The sequence below is a fragment of the Podarcis pityusensis genome (assembly GCF_964106645.2).
Source record: "Podarcis pityusensis genome assembly, chromosome: 13".
NCBI lineage: Eukaryota > Metazoa > Chordata > Lepidosauria > Squamata > Lacertidae > Podarcis > Podarcis pityusensis.
This window is the reverse complement of record NC_138038.1, coordinates 28,284,587-28,306,025: the sequence shown is the minus strand read 5'-3', so window position 1 is coordinate 28,306,025 and position 21,439 is coordinate 28,284,587. Positions and strand designations below refer to the sequence as shown.

Genomic DNA, 21,439 nt, shown 5'->3' with positions numbered 1-21,439 from the left:
TAGTCTGAGGACAATCACATTCCGTCAATGAAGGAAGTGTTCTACTTGTGGAAATCTGCTGAATAGAGATTTATTAGGCCAATGTGGGCCCAGATCTGCAAAGTCACACATACAATCAAGCTGAAAGCATAGTTCTGACTTGTCATGGACCTGACACAATTCAGCAGAATCAACATAAATATATGTGTGAAAAGAAGTAGAAAACAATTAAATTAACTAAAATGTTTCAACTCTGTTATAGAGCATAAAAATTATAAGATCCATTGTTGAACCTATATAATAGTTTATGAATTGTTATAAATTAGCATGTGTGTTCTCCAATATCTGCAGCAAACATGAAAATAATGATTTCAAAATCATTAGGTTTTATCTTTATTATAAATGATTTAAAATATTTTCAATTGTTTTACTATTTTTGCACAGAAAAAGAAACGTAATCCATGCTGTAGACGTTGCAAATTGGGGAAGAATAGGGTGAATAGATTTGCCATCATCTTCCACAATGCCGATTTCAGTTGCCTATTCCGTATACTATAGATTATTGGGTTCATAACTGGAGGAAACATGCAATAGAACACAGAAAGCACAAGATCCATGACTGATGGGGACCCAGAAGTTGGCTTTAGATAGGCAAATGAACCACTGGCAAAAAATAAGGATATTACAATAAGATGTGGCAAGCAAGTTGAGAAGGCTTTTTCCTTTCCCTGGGCAGAAGGAATTCTTAGAACTGCCCTGAAGATCTGAACGTAAGAATAAACTATCAGAGCAACGTAAGTAATGGCTAGAGATATACCAACACAAATAACCCAAAATGCAATGAGATGTGAATCAGGACAAGCAATTTTAAATAACTGTGGGATTTCACAGAAGAACTGGTTGATTTCATTGGAACAGAACTCAAGTGTGAATGTGCTTCCTGTGTATGTTGTAGAATACAGAAGCCCACCAACCCATGCGCCGATTGCCAGTTGGACGCATGTCTTTCTATTCATGATAGTCTCATAGTGCAGTGGACAGCAGATGGCAATATAGCGGTCATATGCCATAATACCAAGGATGAACAAATGAGATCCAGTACAAAGGATGAGAAAGAAAACCTGGCAGATGCATCCACTGTATGAAATAGTCTTGGTGTTCATCAGGGAATTTGACAACGATTTGGGGACTGTGACAGATATTGAGCCAATGTCTTGGAATGCAAGATTGGCCAAAAAGAAGTACATGGGTTTGTGAAGCTGAGGACTGCAAGAGATGACTGTGATGATGAGAAGGTTTTCAATGAGAGCCAACAAATAAATAAGCAGAAAAGCAATGAAACGGAATGTCTCCATCTCCTGAGTATCAGAGAATCTATGCAAAATGAATTCCATCAGTCCTGATGATTGGTTGAACATTGTGTAGGTATTTGGTACCTGCAAAGAGAAAACAAACCCATTTTAGAAAGGAGAAGAGTATCAGAGGCTTTCATGCAGGTTCCCCATGTGATCAAATAGATTGACCTAGGTAAGCCAGAAACCATTGCTCTTTCAATAAACATGTGTTTGTTGTTCATCTTTAAAAATGTGAAATCTCTAAGTGGTTAGTATTACATATTATAAAAATATATAAAGATAAAACCAATAAAAAGTTATTTTTGTATCCAGATAAAAACAATTAAAGGTTAAAACAAGTAGACAAAATAAAACCACCTGTTTGGTTAGCCCTGATAGAAGAAAAATGTTTTAGCAGACATCTAAAATAATCCAGCAATGGCCCCTTCCTAATGTTCATAGAGCGGGAGTTCAGAGCTTGAAATATAGGCTCAAAACACTATTATATTACTTGAAACCATCATGAGTCTGAAAGTAACACTGTAGAGAGGCTAATTGGATCAGGATTGAGGGTAGGAAGAGCTTCCTGCTGACAACCCTGTAGAGGGGCCCATGGTGTTGGGGCAGACTACATTTGGGGCTGAAGAGGCAGAGAAGTCACCCTGATTTAGTATTATAGATGAGGAGTCAGATTCCAAGGACAGTCCCAAATCAAGGCATCCTGGACTGGATCTTTAGTAGTGGCTATACCACTACCTCTCTCAATTGTAGAGGGATTATTCCTTCATGCAACAAAGTGGTAAACATGCTCCAGACCCAGGTAGTCAAATTTCCTCTGCTCAGTTTAACAAGCCAAGAGGCTCAAGGGGCCATGTAGTCATCCTTAGAGCTGAAAGACCATTTCCACATCACCAGACTGCATAAACTGAATGAATGAATGAATGAATGAATGAATGAATGAACCTTTATTTGCGTCAGCCATCGGCCACAGCAACAAAACAACAATGTGATATACAAAGAACAGAAATAAAAAGTTGATGATATAAAACACACTTTAGGGTCTTGAATCAGCAGTCAAATAATGGATCTTAATCTGATTGCCCCAGCTAAAAACCTTGCAACCCTTGCTGTCATCTGGTCATCTTGATCTGCCAAGAGAAAGGACACTGTGGCAGTGGTTGGGCAACCTGGAATGGATAATAAAAGAGGGGTCATAATCTCATTCATAAAGTCTTTATAAAGAGTGCAAGTCAGAAGGGCATGCGCCACTGATTTGGTACTGCCATCTCCACAGGGACATAAACATTTTTCGTGTGGAATCTGTTGGAATCTTCCATCAAGTACAGTCGAGGGCAATACATTCAATCTTGTGAGGCTAAAAGCACGTCTATATTTTAGAATTGCTAGGTTATGGAGATAGGGTGCCAGAAAGTCAAAATGGGAAGGTGGAAAATAGTCATATCATGGGCAAAATTTCCTTATTGTGGCCAAGTTGTTCTGATGCTCGATTTCATTTAGGCGCTGAAAAATTAGACTGTTTGCTTTACTAATCTCATATCAGCACACAGACTGTAGCACTGGGTGCTTCAACTAGAACTGCAACTTCCATCAAGTCAAGGCCTCTCTTAATACCAGCAATCTTCAAAGTAGCGCTGTTGATGGGGGCCCGTCCCTCAGCTTGTGGCTAGTTAGAAGAACAAAGGCAGAGTTGAGAGCAGAGACTGAGCTAGACGCAAAGCAGGAAGCTGGGAAACCAGAGAATCAGAGCAATGTTTGATGTCTGTTTGAAACATAGGCTGTGGTTCCAGAGAACCTTTGTCCTCTTGAGGTGTTAATGCTGTGCACCCCTCCATTGTAGGCTTAGGTTGAATATATTAATGGAGCCTGGACAGCTCAGTTGGTTAGAGCATGGTGCTGATAATGACACGGTTGCACTTTTGATCCCTGTATTGCAGCGGTTTGGACTAGATGATCCTCAGGGTCTCTTCCATCTCCACAATTCTATAATTCTATGATATGTATAAATAAACCATATATCATAAAGACACCATAGTCTCTGCTGAGCCTCATCCAGAAAAAAAACACACAAACCCTGGGGAAGTGCCTGGAGCCCCTGGAAACAGGCACTGCTTGGAGACTGGGGTGGCATGCAACAATACACAAACAACAACAACTGGTTTCATTATCTGGCTAGGCATGTTTCTGGTTCAATTTCCACAGGGACAGAAGAGAGACATAAATGCTCCTCAGTGGAGACATGAAAGGATTAAATGAAACTAGTGAAACACCAGCACCTGAAGTGGGGTTGGCAAATGAAGGGGGAATCAAGTGGAAAACAGTTCAAGGACTATTCAGGATGCTCACTGAGCATGGAATGCTAACTGACTGTTGGAAAAAGTAACCAAATAATGAAACCCCTGTGTTGCAAACAATTATCAGTAATATCCAAGGCAACACGATGACCAAGTACAACAATGCAATATCAATATAAACTCTTTATATAATCTGTACGAAACATTGAGCAATATGAAATATATGAAATATGCACTATCTGCAAAACCAAATAAACAGAAATCTTATAAATCTCTGAAAGTCACAAAATCTTTACTCTTTAGAGACTTGACATCTTTCCGCAGGGCCTGCAAGACAGAGCTGTTCCACCAAGCCTTTGGCCAGGGCACAGCCTGACTCCCTCCTTTGGCAATCTTCACAGAACTCTAGCCCAATGGTTGCCATCAATTTGATTTGAATTAATTTTATAATGAAATGATTTTAGAATGTTGTATTATTTTATTGTTGTTAGCCGCCCTGAGCCCGGCTTCGGCTAGGGATGGCGGGATATAAATAAAAAATTATTATTATTATTATTATTATTATTATTATTATTAATGGATTCTCTTGAAAACATAGAACCAAATAAACATAAGTCTTATAAGTCTCTGAAAGTCTTTGTAGACTATGCAAGTCTCTGAAAGAAGCAATAGGTTAGATTCTTATCTGATGAAAACAAGGCTTTGTTTTATGACGTCCAGTGCTGCAGAAGTGGTCCGAAACAGATGTATGAACAGTGATTCTGGATATACCCACTGTTTCATGGAATTCTTCTTCAGCACAGCAGAAGGATACAGAAATGCTTCATAAACTGCAAATGAATTATTGAAACGATGACATGCAAATACATGGTAACTTACAATAATTCAAATTATTACAAACTATAGGCATGAATTGGTTTTGCAGATAGTGCATATTTCATATATTTCATATTGCTCAATGTTTCGTATAGATTATATAAAGAGTTTATATTGATATTGCATTGTTGTACTTGGTCATCGTGTTGCCTTGGATATTACTGATGACTGTTGGAAAGAAACAGAGAAACTGAGGTGAGAGGGAATGGAAGGCAGCTGCTGCTTCCCTGAGCAGAAACCCTCCACAAGCCATCTTGTTGCAGGGCTTTAACCTGCTGAATACGGTGCCAAAAACATTCAAACATTATTCTCAAGACATTTAACTGAAGCAGATGGTTTGTTCTAAAGTGTCTCAGGCTTCAGTGAGCGTTTCCTGCAACAACCATTCAGTAGAGATGGTCTAAGTTAACCAGTCTAACACTACAAAAGTGGCAACTAATCATTCTGTTTCTGCCACTGGAGCACTGTTCTACTTTGGTGCAGCTTCGAGTGGGGATGACATCTGAAATCATTCCTCCCAGAATAATGCAGCTAGAAAATTTGCAACTCCACTAAGTGTCTTAAGGGGTGGAGCTCTTGATATGGTCAATTGACCTCTAAGAGTGGTGCATCAGTCCTGGCTGGGGTGCTGGGTTTTTTTGGGGGGGAGGGTGCTTATGCTGAGTGGAAGCATGAAATTCTGACCTGAAAACCTGCTTGTTTGGTAGTACTGTCCTTTTCCACTGCCAGAAGTGTGTGTGTGTGTGTGTGTGTGTGTGTGTGTAAAGCAGGCATTAATTCCCATCATAATCCAAAAGACCACGATGATCCCCATCACTCAATGCCTTTTTCCATGTCACGGGTTTCCAGCATGCACCAGCAAAGAGAATCTGCAGCTGACACATTCTCTTCAGTGCTTCATGCAAATTATTGAAAATGTTAAAACAGATATTGGTAACATGTTAACTTCTCAGCACACCTGAACCTTAAAGTTTTGTCCAGAATTGCCCTCAGTATAATTAACTTGTGATAAATTGGTTTTTTATCAAGTTGATACTCAATAAGCCACTTAAGAAGTGATCCATAAAAACTGACTCACCAAACTATTCATGGGCAGATCCTGCAGAATTTAATACAATTTTATGTGGTGGTGTTTGTTGTTGTTGCTGCTGCTGCTTTATGTCTGCTCATTTTCTGCTTTTCTCTGATCACCCAGTATGATCTGTCACATTTTTAGCTCTCCATCACTGTTTAAGAGGTGATCTCAGTTACAGTTTTCCTCACTGACTAACAGAACAAGGAGATGCAGTAATTACTTTTATTTGTATTATGTTTCTCCATTCCCAGGATTCTAATAAACTCAGAAGAAAATTCTCAGGCGTATGTGTGAAATGCATGTGTATTTTACTGTTTACATGTAAAAGTGTTCTATTAGAATACCAAATGATAAAAGTTTCAAGCAAGAATCACTACGTCACATGGGATTTCACCTGATATATGTAGATTGAGTAGCAATATATGGAGGTACATACATCACTTGGTTTCTTTTTCATTCATTTATAAATATTTCCATTATAACATTAAGATGCTTTAAAAATATTTCCAATAATGTAATATAATAATTAATATAATTAATATAATATATATCTATCTATCATGTTCCAAGTTCTTTATTTTTTATTTTTCTTAAAAATTGTAATAACATAACAGCTATTGCTGATTCTTTTAATTTCAACTATTGTATAAAGCAGAGGACTGCTGGAAAATGTCTGTGAATGTTTTTTTAAAAATGTTTGCTTCAAGAATCTCTCAGTAGAATAGGCCGTTGGATAATTTGTATACAGAATCAGCAAATAAGATACATGACATATAAACAGATTCCGTTTTTGCTAAATTAAATTTTAGTGCCTAACTTCTTCTATACAGTTTTTGGCTATTCATTACCTTGATTGGAAGATCTGCTGCTTTCGACGGCAGCTTGTGACTATGGCTGATGGGTGCTCTGGTGCTGAATTGAGCGAACTCAAATTGCTTTTCCCTCCCTCTCCCCCACTTGCTGCTGAGACAGAGGTGAGTTCAAAGGGAGGATCACAATGAGTTTCCTCTCACCCTGCCAGTCCCCTCGATGCCCCACTCTTCCGTGGAGTGTTTGGGGGGGGGTACTGAATCCTAGCACTCTCCCCACTGCTCAAACCAGCCTGAAATGGTCGTCCCTTAAGCGGACAATCTGAAACACACTGCCATTCCTTCCGCAGCAAACCGGAAGTTACTGCTTCAAGAATCTTTGAATAGAATAGGCCATTGGATAATTTGTATACAGAACCAGCAAATAAGATACACAACATATAGACAGATCTTGTGGCGTCTATGTTTGTTGCATGTTGCCACCAGTTATGAACCCAGCAATGGGGAGGATATTTGGTGTGGATCACCAACTACACTTTGCTTGAACTACAGCAGCTATCTCTCTGTGTGACAGTACCATCCACACTGTTCAAAATAAAACAGTATGTGCAGAATTCCAGTGGGATAGAGTTCTTTACCAAAAAAAAGCCAAATTAAGAAATTTGGGCACCTGAAGCAAAAGCACACACCAGAAAACCCTTTACAAATTCCTCTTCTGCACTCTGGCAATAATTTAAAATGAAATAAACAGCATTTTGATGTCACTACAATGGTACCTTGGGTTAAGTACTTAATTCGTTCCGGAGGTCTGTTCTTAACCTGAAACTGTTCTTAACCTGAAGCACCACTTTAGCTAATGGGGCCTCCCGCTGCTGCCGCACCGCCAGAGCACGATTTCTGTTCTCATCCTGAAACAAAGTTCTTAACCCGAGGTACTATTTCTGGGTTAGCGGAGTCTGTAACCTGAAGCATATGTAACCTGAAGCATATGTAACCCGAGGTACCACTGTATTTGACCAACAAAACTGGAGTGGCCCCCTCACTTTGCCTAATAAGAGTTCCAGCCCTGCTTCAAATATAAATCCCTTAGGAAAATGTTTGCATCCATAAATATTTTGTTTAGCCCCTTGCTCAACCTGTCTTATACTTCCCAACTAAACTTTGAATATTGTTGATCCGTGTCCGTTGCAGGCAGTCAGTGGACCAGGGAACTAGGCTTGGCCCCTCAATATTCCTGGTAAATGAGAGTATTAAAGTACTAAAGCCAGGCACTTCCTTCCCAAAGCTGGAGAAGCTTCTGTCCGGCTTAGGGAAGGAGGGGTGATGCTCACACACAGATGTTGCCCCTGCCCCAAATCACCCTTAAAAGCTGGCACCTCCAGCCCTAATGTATCCCCATAAAAAGATTCACTGCACGCCTCTGATTCATGTGGACAACATAAGTATACTCCTGCTAAAATCTAACACAATCTGTTCATTTTCTGACTTCGTTGCTACCTGCAGCTATAGTGCCTTGTGAATCTTATAATATGACTTTTGTTATGGTTGTTCTGTTTAGCTTAATTTCTTTTAGTAGCTTTCTTAATAGTGTTCCATAGAAGGTGGTTGTTATACTGGTGATTTGTAATTATTTTACTGATGATTTCTTAATTATTCTGTATAATTTATGCTGTGGTTGTGATGTTCAATTATCTGTTCTCCTCAGATTTGAGTGCCCAGTTTTTGTGAGAAAAGCAACAAGTCTTACTACCTCACTGTGAAGGTATTTCAGAGAGAGAAAACACCTTTTTGCTATGGCAAGAAACATTAGCTTTTATACCCAAGGTGTGTGGGATGTAATCCACTGAGATCAGCCAAGTACAACATTCCTTCTTTTCCTAGAGTGGACATGCAATGGAATGTTTGGTTGAGCCAGTCAAAACTTCCTGTTCCTCCTGCCCTGGAACATCCTTCCTTGCATGTAACTAGTGGGTGGGTGTGACCTTTCCAGACATGGTAAAAGGACAAGGCATGCTGCCACTCTCTCTCTTTTCCATCTTCCTTTTGTCCTGCAAACTTCCTGGAATGAACTGCTGGCTGCCAGCCAAGCAGTCCCTCAGGTCACTTCCCTTATGGGGTAAACCTGTTTTTATACGTTTGTAACTTTAAGCCTAAAGTCTGCCTTCAGGCATCACACCGTGCTCTGCCTGATCGTGAGTAAACTTTCTTTTTATTGCTTATGAATAAGACTGTGGTGTCTTTATTCTTTAAGGAGGGATTACCAGGAACATACAGTTCAATCTGAGGCAGATTGAATTGCATAATAGTAAGAGGTTCTAATGAGCCTGCAACAAGTTTTCTGCTGTGTAAAGGGGAATGCACTCTGATAAGTAAAGGAACATGCTAGCGCAAGTTAGGAAGGATATTAATAAATAATATATCCTCTATTGCCACCCTGAACATTCCCTCAAGGTGAGGCTAAATTATTTTAAAAAATCATTAAATATCCTTTCTTTTTGATAGCTGTGATGGGACGATGAGCTGCTTGTGCGTAAAATCCAAGTCCCTCAGAGTTTGGTCAAGTTTGCAAACCTCTGTCTGTAACGGAGCCCCTTAAACATGGCTCTGTCAGTCGCTTGCAGATTCCGACAGTGGTTGCTTTCGGAATCGCTTCCAACATAAAAGCTCCTTAACGGAAACACGTCTTCTGGACTCTCTGCGTGACAGTTTCCGGTGAGGAGTGGGTGTCCCTACAGGAGGTCCTGAAACCTCCCCACTGTTTTCGCTGGAAGTGTCTCGGAGCCATCCCTCCTGCTCACTTTCCCTCAGCTCAGCTCTTCTCCCCCTACTGGTTCCCTCTTCAGCTGCTGAGTCTCTCCCAACCTGTGTGAGCCCTTCCACCTCCCTTCCTTCCGATGGCAGTTCCCTGACATCCACCTCCCCTCCAGGGCCCCCTTCACCCCCTCCCGCCCCCTCCTCTATGGGCGGTGAGGAGGCAAAACCCCGGAAGGAACTTCCTTCACCTTCCGATGTCTCGAACACTTCTCTCCACCTGTCGCATTTCCTGGTCTCGAAGTACTCCTCCTCCTCAGAGTCCATCTCCCCTTCCCCTTCCGAATCCGTGAATCCTTCCAACTCCTCCTCCTCATCGGTGGTCCCAAAGTATTCCCTCCGGAACCTCTCCACAGGCTGAGGTTTCCTTGGGAACCTTTGATGGAACGTTTCTATCAATACCTCGTCATTGATATCTTCTGCCATTACCCAAGTGTTTTCTGACTCCGGTTCTCCTTCCCACGCTACCAAATACTCCACCTGATCCCCCTTCCACCTGGCGTCGAGGATTTCTGCCACATGGCTGCTGCATTCCCTTTCTTCTATGATCGGTCCCCGAGTGGACATCCCTTCTCGTCCCCCCTCATACGGTGACAGTAACGACCTGTGAAATACTGGGTGCAGTTTCATGTGGTTGGGTAACCGGAGCCTGAAAGCCACTGGGTTGACTTGTTGAATGACCTCAAAGGGACCCAACCTCCTGGGTCTTAATTTCTTACAACCTCCTTTGAACGGCAACCCTTGGGTTGACAGCCACACCCGATCTCCCACCCTTATGGTTTCACCTTCCCTTCGGTTCTTGTCTGCCTGCCTCTTGTATTCTTTCTTCGCCCTTTCTAAGTTGAGTTGGAGCTGACGATGGATTGCTTCCATTTCTTCTACAAAATGCTCTGCTGCCGGGATGCTCCATCTCTCCCCTCCTCCCCCTGGGAATGCCCTGGGATGACACCCATAATTAGCCAAGAAGGGGCTCATCCCTGTGGACACATTCTCTGCATTGTTGTAGGCAAATTCCGCCAGCGCCAACTTCTCTACCCAGTCATTCTCTCTGTCATTGACATAACACCTCAGGTATTGCTGGAGGACACCGTTTGCTCTTTCCGCCTGCCCGTTGGTTTCAGGGTGCCGGGCAGTCGAAAAGTTGACCTCCACCTTCAGTAAGCTCATGAGCTTCCTCCAGAACCTGGAAGTAAATTGTTTTCCTCGGTGTGAGACCACCCTCAATGGCACCCCGTGCAACCTAAAAATGTGTTCTACAAATAACTTCGCTGTCTCTTCCGCCGTGACTGCATGCGAGCAGGCTACAAAGTGGCACATCTTTGTCAGTAGGTCTACCACCACCATGATGGCTGTTTTCCCCTTGGACTTCGGCAGATCAGTCATAAAATCTATCGACACTGCCTCCCAAGGTCGTTCTGGGGTTGGTAAGGGTTCTAATAGCCCCGCCGGCGCCCGCCTCTCCCCTTTGGCTCGCTGGCATTGCTCACACCCTCTTACATACTCCCGTACATCTTCCCTCACCTTAGGCCACCAAAATTCCCTGGTGACCAACCACATGGTTTTGTGTTGTCCAAAATGCCCCGCCGTGGGGCTGTCGTGCAACTGCTTGAGTACCCTCCCCCTTAAGTCTCCTTCGGGGATATACAGTGCCCCTTTGTAATACAACGCTCCATTTCTTTCCTCAAAACCCCCTGGTTCCTCTCCCTCACCCCTAAGACCTCTGAGCTTATTCTGGGCATATTCATCATTCTCTGTTTCCTCTACCAGTTCTCTTTGCCCCACCAATGCCGCCCCACACACCCAGCGGTCCTCTGGGATGACATGTCTCTCTTCGGGTCCCCCCTCCCCTTCCAAATATTCAGGTTTGCGTGAGAGAGCGTCCGCCCTAACATTTTCTGGACCTGGCACATAACAGATTTCAAAGTGAAATTTGGAGAACTCCTGGGCCCATCGTACTTGCCGTTGGTTGAGCACTCGTGCCGTTCTCCAATACTCTAAGTTCTTGTGGTCCGTGCACACTTGCACCTTATGTTGTGCCCCAATTAATAAATGCCTCCATCTCCTGAACGCTTCATGAATGGCAAGTAGTTCTCGGTCATACACCGTGTAGTTCCTCTCAGATTTGTTCAGCTTTCGCGAAAAAAAGGCACACTGTCTCCACTCTGACTCCTCCTTCCCAGGCTGCAAAAGCACCGCCCCCACAGCCCGGTCTGATGCGTCCGTCTCCACTCGCATCGGTTTTTGTAAATCCACATGCAGGAGCTGTTCTTCCGAAGTGAACGCCCTTTTCAGTTCCTCAAAAGCTCGCTCCGCCTCCGCCGTCCAAACGAATTTCCTCTTACTGCTGAGACAGTCCGTAATGGGAGCCGTCAAGTGGGCAAAATTTCTGATGAACTTCCGATAGAAGTTTCCAAATCCAAGGAATCTTTGCACATCCTTCCTTGTTTTCGGTGTTTTCCATTCCAGTACCGCTTGGACCTTGCCAGGATCCATGGCCAATCCCTTGTCCGACAAGCGGTACCCCAGGAATTCCACCTCCTTGGCATGAAACTGACACTTCTCTAGCTTCACCCACAGCTGATTGGCTTGCAGTCTGCCCAACACTTCCCTGACGTCTTTTACATGCTGCTCCTCATTCTCTGAATATACTAACACGTCATCTAAGAAGGCCACACAATTCTTGTAAAGCAAAGGCCCCAGGACGTGGTTCATAAACGATTGAAAGCACGCGGAGCTCCAGCTCCTGCTTCTCCGGTTCCGGCTGGGTTGCTCATGATGCCTTCTCCTGCACAAACTTCTCACAGAGACTGTCGGAATGCTGTGATGGGACGATGAGCTGCTTGTGCGTAAAATCCAAGTCTCTCAGAGTTTGTTCAAGTTTGCAAACCTCTGTCTGTAACGGAGCCCCTTAAACATGGCTCTGTCAGTCGCTTGCAGATTCCGACAGTGGTTGCTTTCGGAATCGCTTCCAACATAAAAGCTCCTTAACGGAAACACGTCTTCTGGACTCTCTGCGTGACAGTTTCCGGCGAGGAGTGGGTGTCCCTACAGGAGGTCCTGAAACCTCCCCACTGTTTTCGCTGGAAGTGTCTCGGAGCCATCCCTCCAGCTCACTTTCCCTCAGCTCAGCTCTTCTCCCCCTACTGGTTCCCTCTTCAGCTGCTGAGTCTCTCCCAACCTGTGTGAGCCCTTCCACCTCCCTTCCTTCCGATGGCAGTTCCCTGACAATAGCTACAGGGTGTTAAAGGATTTGGAAAAGGTGCAAGCCTTAAAAAGCTTGTTCTAAATACAGTCGTACCTCGGAAGTCGAACAGAATCCATTCTGGAAGTCCGTTTGACTTCCAAAACTTTTGGAAACCAAAGCGCAGCTTCCGATTGCCTGCAGTAAGCTCCTGTAGCCAATCGAAAGTTGCGGAAGCCACACCAGACGTTCGGGTTCCGCAGAACATTCACAAATGGGAACATTCATTTCCGGGTTTGCGGAGTTCAGGAGCCAAAATATTCGACTCCAAGGCATTTGGGATCCAAGGTACAAATCTGAGAAATCCGCTCACCTTTTTTCTGGTGGGCGCCGTTGTGTCCAAGTATTGGGGCCCCTGCAGTGTTCTGGTGGAGGGGAGATTGACGCCTCTCTTGTTGCCGTCTGGGCCACATCACTGGTGCTGGGTGGAACCCACCTAGGGGTGGCCCCGCTGTCCAATCAGGACCTGTGGGAGGCATGGTCGTGGGTAATTAAGACCACAGAGCCTCTGGGGAGCCCTGTTCTCTTACCCTTCACCAGATCTCCCAATCCACCTGCCCTCTTTTTTATGCTTTGCTATGACTCAAAGCAAAAACTGGACTTGGTGGGTGGTTTGTAGCTCATGTTTCCCAGAATGTTTGCAACTCTGTGAATACAGAAAGTCCACTTTCCATGGGGCCATCTCCCCTAACGTACATGAGTCTGAGGACAATCACATTCTGTCAATCAAGGAAGTGTTCTGCTTGCAGAAATCTGCTGAATAGAGATTTACCATATTGGCCCAAATATAAGGCGCACCCACAAATAAGCCACACCTTTAACATTCAATGGAGGGGAGTAAAAAAACAATACCCGAATAGAAGCCCCTCCCTTAAAATTCTGCAGGCATTCACAGCCGTAAATGGCAGATGTAGAAGAAAACCCTACTGGTACTAGAAAGGACCCGCAAGTGAAAGCGATGAATGACATTAGAATTAATTCCACAACAGTCTCAAGCTTGCAAATCGGCAATAAAACTTTTTTTTTTTTGTTCCCTTTTACCATGTGTCTGTTTCAGCAGCAATATCATAAAAGGCAATTTTTGTAAGGTTGCAAATTGAACCGCACTTTAACCTTTCACGGTCAGAATTTGGGGGGAAAGTGCAGCTTATATTCAGGCCAATACGGTATTAGGCCAATACAATCACACATACAATCAAGCTGAAAGCATAGTTCTAACTTGCCATAGACCTGGCACAATTCAGCAGAATCAACATAAAAATATGTGTGAAAATAAGTACAAAACAAGTAAATTAACTAAATAAAATCCCCTCTGCAACAGAGCATGAAAATAGTAAGAGCTATTGCTGAACCTATATAACAGTTTATTACTCTAATGGAGCACAGAAATTATAGATCAATTTCTGAATCTATTAGACAACATCTTAAAAAGCAGAGACATCACCTTGCCAACAAAGGTCTGTATAGTTAAAGCTATGGTTTTCCCAGTAGTGATGTATGGAAGTGAGAGCTGGACCATAAAGAAGGCTGATCACCGAAGAATTGATGCTTTTGAATTATGGTGCTGGAGGAGACTCTTGAGAGTCCCATGGACTGCAAAAAGACCAAACCTATCCATTCTTAAGGAAATCAGTCCTGAGTGCTCACTGGAAGGACAGATCCTGAAGCTGAGGCTCCAATACTTTGGCCACCTCGTGAGAAAAGACTCCCTGGAAAAGACCCTGATGTTGGGAAAGATGGAGGGCACAAGGAGAAGGGGAAGACAGAGGACGAGATGGTTGGATAGTGTTCTCGAAGCTACCAGCATGAGTTTGACCAAACTGCGGGAGGCAGTGGAAGACAGGAGTACCTGGCGTGCTCTGGTCCATGTGGTCACGGAGAGACGGACATGACTAAATGACTAAACAACAACAATTGCTATTAATTAGCAAGTGTGTTCTCAAAAGATTTGCAACTGAAATGAAAATAAAGATTTCAACACAGGTTTTATCTGTATGTTTAAAAATGTTTTACTATATTTTTACAGGAAGAGAAACATATTGCAAATTGGGGAAGAAAAATTGGCGTGAAAAATTTTGCAGTCAACTTCCACAATGCTGATTTCAGTTGCCTATTCCGAATACTATAGATTATTGGGTTTATAACTGGAGGCAACATGCAGTAGAACATAGAAGCCACAAGATCCATGGCTGATAGGGACCCAGAAGTTGGCTTTAGATAGGCAAATGAACCACTGGCAAAATATACAGATATTACAATAAGGTGTGGCAAGCAAGTTGAGAAGGCCTTTTCCTTTCCCTGGGCAGAAGGAATTCTGAGAACTGCCCTGAAGATCTGAACATAAGAATAAACTATCAGAGCAAAGTATGTAAAAGCCAGAGATGCACCAACACAAATAACCCAAAATGCGATGAGATATGAATCAGAGCAAGCAATTTTGAATAACTGTGGAATTTCACAGAAAAACTGACTGATGTCATTAGAACAGAACTCAATTGTGAATGTACTGCCAGTATATACTGTGGAATAGATAAGCCCAGTAATCCATGCACTGATTGCCATTTTGACACATGCTTTTCTGTTCATCACAGTCTCATAGTGCAGAGGATTGCAGATAGCAAAGTAGCGGTCATATGCCATGATGCCAAGGAGGAAAAAATGAGATACAGTGAAGAACATAAAGTAGAAAACCTGGCAGATGCATCCATTGTATGAAATGGTATTGGTGTTCATCAGGGAATTTGACAAGGATTTGGGAACTGAGACAGATATGGAGCCAAGGTCTTGGAATGCCAGATTGGCTAGAAAGAAGTACATGGGTTTGTGAAGCTGAGGACTGCAGGTGATGACTGTGATGATGAGAAGGTTTTCAGTGACAGCCATCAGATAAATGACCAGGAAAGTAATGAAATGAAATGTCTCCCATTCCTGAGTATCAGAGAATCCATACAGAAGGAATTCCACCACTCCAGATGACTGGTTGAACATAGTGCTTGTGTGTGGTTCCTGCAAAGAGGAGCAAACACATTTAAGAAAGGTAAAGTAAAAGGTAAAGGACCCCTGGATGGTTAAGTCCAGTCAAAGGTGACTATGGGGTTGCGCAGCTCATCTCGCTTTCAGGTGGAGGGAGCTGGTGTTTGTCCAGAGACAGCTTTCTGGGTCATGTGGCCAGCATGACTAAACCACTTCTGGCGCAATGGAACACTGTGATGGAAGCCAGAGTGCACAGAAACACTGTTTACCTACCTGCTGCAGCAGCAGTACCTATTTATCCACTTGCACTGGCATGCTTTCAAACTCCTAGGTTGGCAGGAGCTGGGACAGAGCAACGGGAGCTCACTCCATTGCAGGGATTCGAACCACCGACCTTCCGATTGACAAATCCAAGAGTTTGGACTTTGGATTTAGACCACAGCACCACCCATGTCCCTATTTTATTTAAATATTTATCTTTATAAACCTTTATTTAAGAAAGGAGGCACAATTAGTTATCTCCATGTTACATGGAATTTCATGTGATAGAGATTTAACAGTTTTTGTCCATGTCACATTTCCAGTATGCATTTGCTAAGACCGACACAGGCTGACCTGGCCTCTTCTATGTGGAATGAGGATGTGCAGGCCAGAATATTCTCTTTAATGAATGAAAATGTATAATTATTGGTGACATGGTGGCTATTCTGCACATCTGACCTTTGCAGATTTTTACTAGGAAGCCCATAAATATATTTAACTTGTGATAAAATTTGCTTTTTATCCAGTAGGTATGTTATGCCTTCAAGGTTCTGCTTCTAGATGTTTCATTACGTTCACTGAATTCATAAATCACTTCTCACAATAAAAGAGACCCCCAAGGAATTTACAGTAATAAAATATGTGAGATGTCTGCTATTCCTAGCCATTAACCCTGGCTGTGACAAACTGAGCATGGGCTTTTGCATTGTAAAACTCTGGTTTCTAGATCTTCCTGAACTGTGTACACTTCAAAGTTTATCCAAGAGGTCATGAATAAAATAACTGAAAAGTCATCTAATCAAATAGACTTACCAAGCTGTTTGTGGGCAGATCTTGGGTGATTTCATGCAAGTGTTTACATGCTTCGTTTTCATGCCTGGTTGTGATCTGTGTTGTTTTTCTGGGCAGCCAATGTGATTTGCCTTTTCAATGTATCACACCATTCTCTCCCCATAGCTGTTTGGGAGGCAATTTCTCTTACTGCTCTCTATACTGAGATGCTGCACTGGATTTTATCCATATTTACTTCCATTACTCCTAGGAGTGTAATCAAACTCAGAAGAAAAGACTCATGGGAATGTGTGGTATGTGTTTGTATTTTTACGCGTAAAAACATTCTATAGTGTACCAAATGATAAACAGTTCAAGCAATAATCACCATGTCACATGCAATTTCATGTGATACGGAATGAGTGACAATATACATTGGAATATACATCACTTGATTCCTATTTTTAGTTATTTGTTAATTTATAAGTATTCATATTATAACACAAAGGTCTGTTTTCAAGCTTTTCACAATATTACACATGTACAATGAAAGATTCCCCTCAATTCTGAAATGTCTCCCTGAAGCCATACTTGTTGTTGTTGTTTAGTCGTTTAGTCGTGTCCGACTCTTCGTGACCCCATGGACCAGAGCACGCCAGGCACTTCTGTCCTCCACTGCCTCCCACAGTTTGATCAAACTGCCATACTAAAACCATACTAAAACACCCCAAAATCCTAACAGAGTAAAAGTAAAGAAAGAGGAGTTCAAAGAAGGACCATCTAGATTGGAAAAGGAATATTAGCCGAGATAAGATGTGTTCTACAAGTTCGCTTCTTCTTAGAACTGAGTGCAGAGTACTTGCAAGGGAAAGAAAGTGTGAGAAGCAATGAGTCTTAAAACCTCAGTGTGGATTTTATGCCAACGATTCTCCCCAAACTGAGGTCAATTGGTTTTTTTAGAAGGCTAAATGCCCTGTCTTCCTGAAAGATATTAGGCATTTAGGGCTTTTGAAATGCCATGGGGAGCCATGAAGATATTGTAAATCTATGAGACATGGATATTTTACCATGGATCTTCTTCCTGTTATCTCCTTGGGAGGTGGAGACTAGCAGGTGTTCTTGGTTTCCCTCTAGGTTACCTCTGGCCTTCCAAACTTTGTAGCTAGTTTCTATACAAAGTGGGAAGAATGATGGAGAGGAATTTTCATTAATACAATATGTGACTCTCTCCTTGTGTAACACTTCCAGAAGTATGTTTTACTATGGATTTTACAAGTGACAAGGGAAGGGTGGCAAAAAATTATACCCAAGTCGACAGCAATGAGGGGATTTAATAAGAGGTGCAAGAGATGATCAAATGAAGAATTTGATTGAACTCACAGAGTTTTTTTTAAAAGAGGTCCCTTCTTGGATTTCCATCCGGTCAATACCAGACTCGAAGGCAGGGATAGTCTTCAAACAACAACAAAACCTGCCTCCTCAGTAATGACATGGTCTGGTCTTAGCATAACTCCTCCTCCTACCCGTGATCACTGAGATCACTGTTGGCTGGGGCCTACTCCCAGGCAGCCCTGACTCTCCCCCCTTAAGAACAGAATACAAACTATATAAAACAATAGAAACTAATCAAAAAACAAAACAAAAAATTCACAGTTCTACTAAAAATTAAACTGATACCCAACTGCAACTAAATGTTAATCCCTCCCCCAACAAGCAAAAAGCAAACCATAAAACCGAAATTTAAAACAGCACAAATTAAAAACTATTTAAAAACATTTTTGACATTTGACCCAACCCCAGAGTTATTCCAGTGAGTCTGGGCTCTTCAGCACTCACAGCCAGGCAGTGTCTCTCCAGTGACATCTTCTTCCTTCAACAAACACATGTCGCACAGGGTTGCATGAAAAGAAACCCCAGTGTCTAAACTCCTGCTCAAAGGAAGATGCACTGCACAATCAGGAGAAATGCACAATCAGGTGCCCCAGTCATGTGGTGCATATACACACAGTCAGGATCTTGAATGTTGGGGATTCTTTACAGACAACAACACACAATGCATGAGGTGGTTTGTAAAGTGACACAATGGTGCTGGAGGAAGAAGTGGCAGTGGTGATGAGTCTTCATGGCATTTTGCATTTGGTTGTAAGTTTATTTTTGATGTGTTGCTGTTTACCACCATTATTTTTTTTTTCTTAAGGTTGGCAGCATAAAATAAATGACCAAATATAGCACAGCTCCAGAACCAACTTGATAGGAATTAGCATATGGATTTGAAAAGTGGTACCCGAATGCTCGCTGCTTCCAAGGCTACATGTTAGGAAGATCATTAATCGCTGCTGTTTCTAAATCTGGAGTAAAACCCCGTTGACTTTAGTGTTTCAGATTTACATTGGAGTAAATGGGAGAATATTTTTGTTAGAATCGGGGGGGGGGGGGAGAAAAAGAAAACAAAATTCAATGAACTCTTATACAGTTAGCACATTTGTTGGCTGTTCTCCTTAAGGCCTCCTTCACCTCTTTGTTCCTCAGGCTGTATATAAGGGGATTAAGCAGAGGTGTCAAGAAGGTATAAAAGATAGAGAATACCTTATTGAGTGTTCTCAGTTGATTGTTGTCTTGTAAAAGATACACAATGGTGAGAGAGTCATAGAAAATGGTCACCACAATGAGATGGGAAGAGCAAGTGGAGAAAGCCTTTTGCCTTCCTGTGGTGGATGGGATGCCAAGAATGGCAGTGATGATGCATACGTATGATGCTATAGTCAGAACGAATGGTGGCAGGGTAGAGATAGAAGTCAGAACAGCCGATACCAGTTTCACCTGACTTGCATCACTGCAGGCCAGGTTCATCATCGGAATGAAATCACAAAAGAAATGCTCAATCACATTGTGGCCACAGAAGGTTACCTGTAGTATAAAACCTAACAATATTGTGTCTATGACAAAACTGCCAATCCAAGACCCAGCTACCAGCTGGAGACAAACCTTGAAATTCATAAGGACAGAATAATGCAAGGGGCGGCATATTGCTATGTAACGGTCATAAGACATTGCTGCCAGGAGATAGCACTCAGTTACTGCTAAGAAAACAAATGCCCATAATTGCACAATGCAGCCATTAACGGATACACCTGGGTTTTTGCTTAATAAACTGGCCAGAATTCTGGGGAGGATGGTCGAGCTATAGCAGGTCTCCAAGCAAGACAAGTTGCCCAGGAAGAAATACATGGGGGTGTGGAGGTGCTGATCAGTCACAACCAATGTGACAATGATCAGGTTCCCAGCCATAGTCATGATGTAGATGATTAGAAACAGCACAAAGAGAAGAATATGTAACTCCTGGAGTTCTCCAAAGCCATGAAGGACAAATTCTGTAATGGTGGTTTCATTTCTCCTCTCTAATGTCAACATCCTTTTAATCTGTTGAAGGGGAAGAAGAACAATTTGTGCAATCAATATTACTCTCCCCTCATGTTATTCTAGTATTTGCCCCCATCTGAATTAAAGGGATCTCGTCCTGGATTCAAGTCTCCCAATAGTCCTATTCAGGTATTTGTTCCTCCAAGTCTCGCTTAAATTATTCCCATGATATAAGAAAAACAAGGACAAAGGTGAACTGTTTTGAATTTGAGTGCTTAGATTAACCTGCCTGCTTTTTCTGGAAATAAGGCACCCCTAGGAGAGCTTTATAAAATGGCTGAGGGAGCCACTCGGTGGATAGAAACCCATAATGCAAAGATTGCTGCCTTTCTGATATTGCAAGTGTATTACGATTTTTGGCATAAAGGCTATACAAATGATATCATCCTTCTTCCTAATAAGGTAGCCTGAGACCAACTTAAATGCTTTACAAAATATCAACCAGGCAATCATGGCTCCAGAATTTTAGTGACCCCGCTCACCCTGGATCAGTCAGGAAATGCAACCATGCTCCCACAACTAAAGAACATGAGAAACAAAATAACTTTGTCTTTTGGATGATTCCGAATTATGTCAGGGTGAAACCACATGAATTTATTGATGGAACAAACATGTCAAAATAATCTGTGGTTATAAACTGGGTTGGTCAAGTGAGGCAAGGTATTTATTATTTTATTTAACAGGTTTTATATACCATTTAATCACCAACACCTCTAAGTGATAGCTGCAAGATATAGTTATCCTCTGAAATGCAATGCCATCAATAATCAGAATTATCAGAACATGTGTAAATTACCAACAGACACAGTGAAATAATTCAAATAACTCAAATATTTGCACTTGTAGATCAGTGAACTGTTAGCTGTTACCCAGCTTTAGCAAGGAGCTTTGTGACTATTAAAAGCTTGCACCCACATCAACATAATTTTTTATGCTATATAGCATCTACTTTCTCTCTTACCTTCCAGATATATCCAGATCCAGGTGTATCTAAGCAAAGGCTGCTTTATCATTTATCCACTGAAATTTAGATAACTGAAGAGGCAGGTTGCATATTGGTCCATTATGGAAGGATAGGAATGGGGAAACTGTGATCCTCCAGATGTTGTTCAACTCCCATCAGCTCCTACCAACATCAGCTTGATGGGAGCTGTAGATCATCAACATTGGAGACCCAAAGCTTTCCCATATCCTAGCTTAGAGTGCCTAGATAGGAAGAGAACAAGGCTCTTGTAGCAATTGGGTGATTAACAAAGTCCCTCTATAAATCCTGGTGGTGCTCTGGGTTGATTGTATACAAAGGAGTACAGGGCTCTTGCATTTTCACAAGGTGTCAACAAAGAAGGAATTATGATGCCACTGCTGAGCATGTCACAATGCTAAATGGATGATCAAAGACACACCTGAGTCTGACAGCAAACTGGTCAGTATAGTAGTAGCCTTTATATCACAGTGATGGGAATAATCATGCATTCAGCCTGTGCATGTAATTCTCACCTGAAATTCAAGGCAGTCAAAATCTTGGAATGCTCCCTTCTGCGTCCTAATATTTAATTTTAGGATTAGAAACACAAAGG

The 21,439-nt window shown here is 42.3% G+C and overlaps 2 protein-coding genes across 2 annotated transcripts in view; one reads left to right on the top strand and one right to left on the bottom strand.

Moving 5' to 3' along the window:
- LOC308461817 (olfactory receptor 5AP2-like) overlaps positions 1 to 21,439 on the top strand; it is a gene marked incomplete at its 3' end in the record, with an annotated part of 253,933 nt that overhangs the window by 149,013 nt on the left and 83,481 nt on the right. The window lies entirely within an intron of this gene.
- On the bottom strand, positions 387 to 21,142 carry LOC308461819 (uncharacterized protein; the record flags this gene model as incomplete). The annotated part of the gene is made up of 5 exons (XM_080978984.1): positions 20,824 to 21,142; positions 18,906 to 19,862; positions 15,027 to 15,443; positions 12,751 to 12,849; positions 387 to 1,415 (listed from the first exon to the last, which is right to left on the bottom strand). Exons 2-5 carry the CDS (start codon positions 19,851 to 19,853, stop codon positions 387 to 389), a joined length of 2,493 nt encoding a protein of 830 aa, XP_080835110.1. The 5' UTR covers positions 19,854 to 19,862; positions 20,824 to 21,142.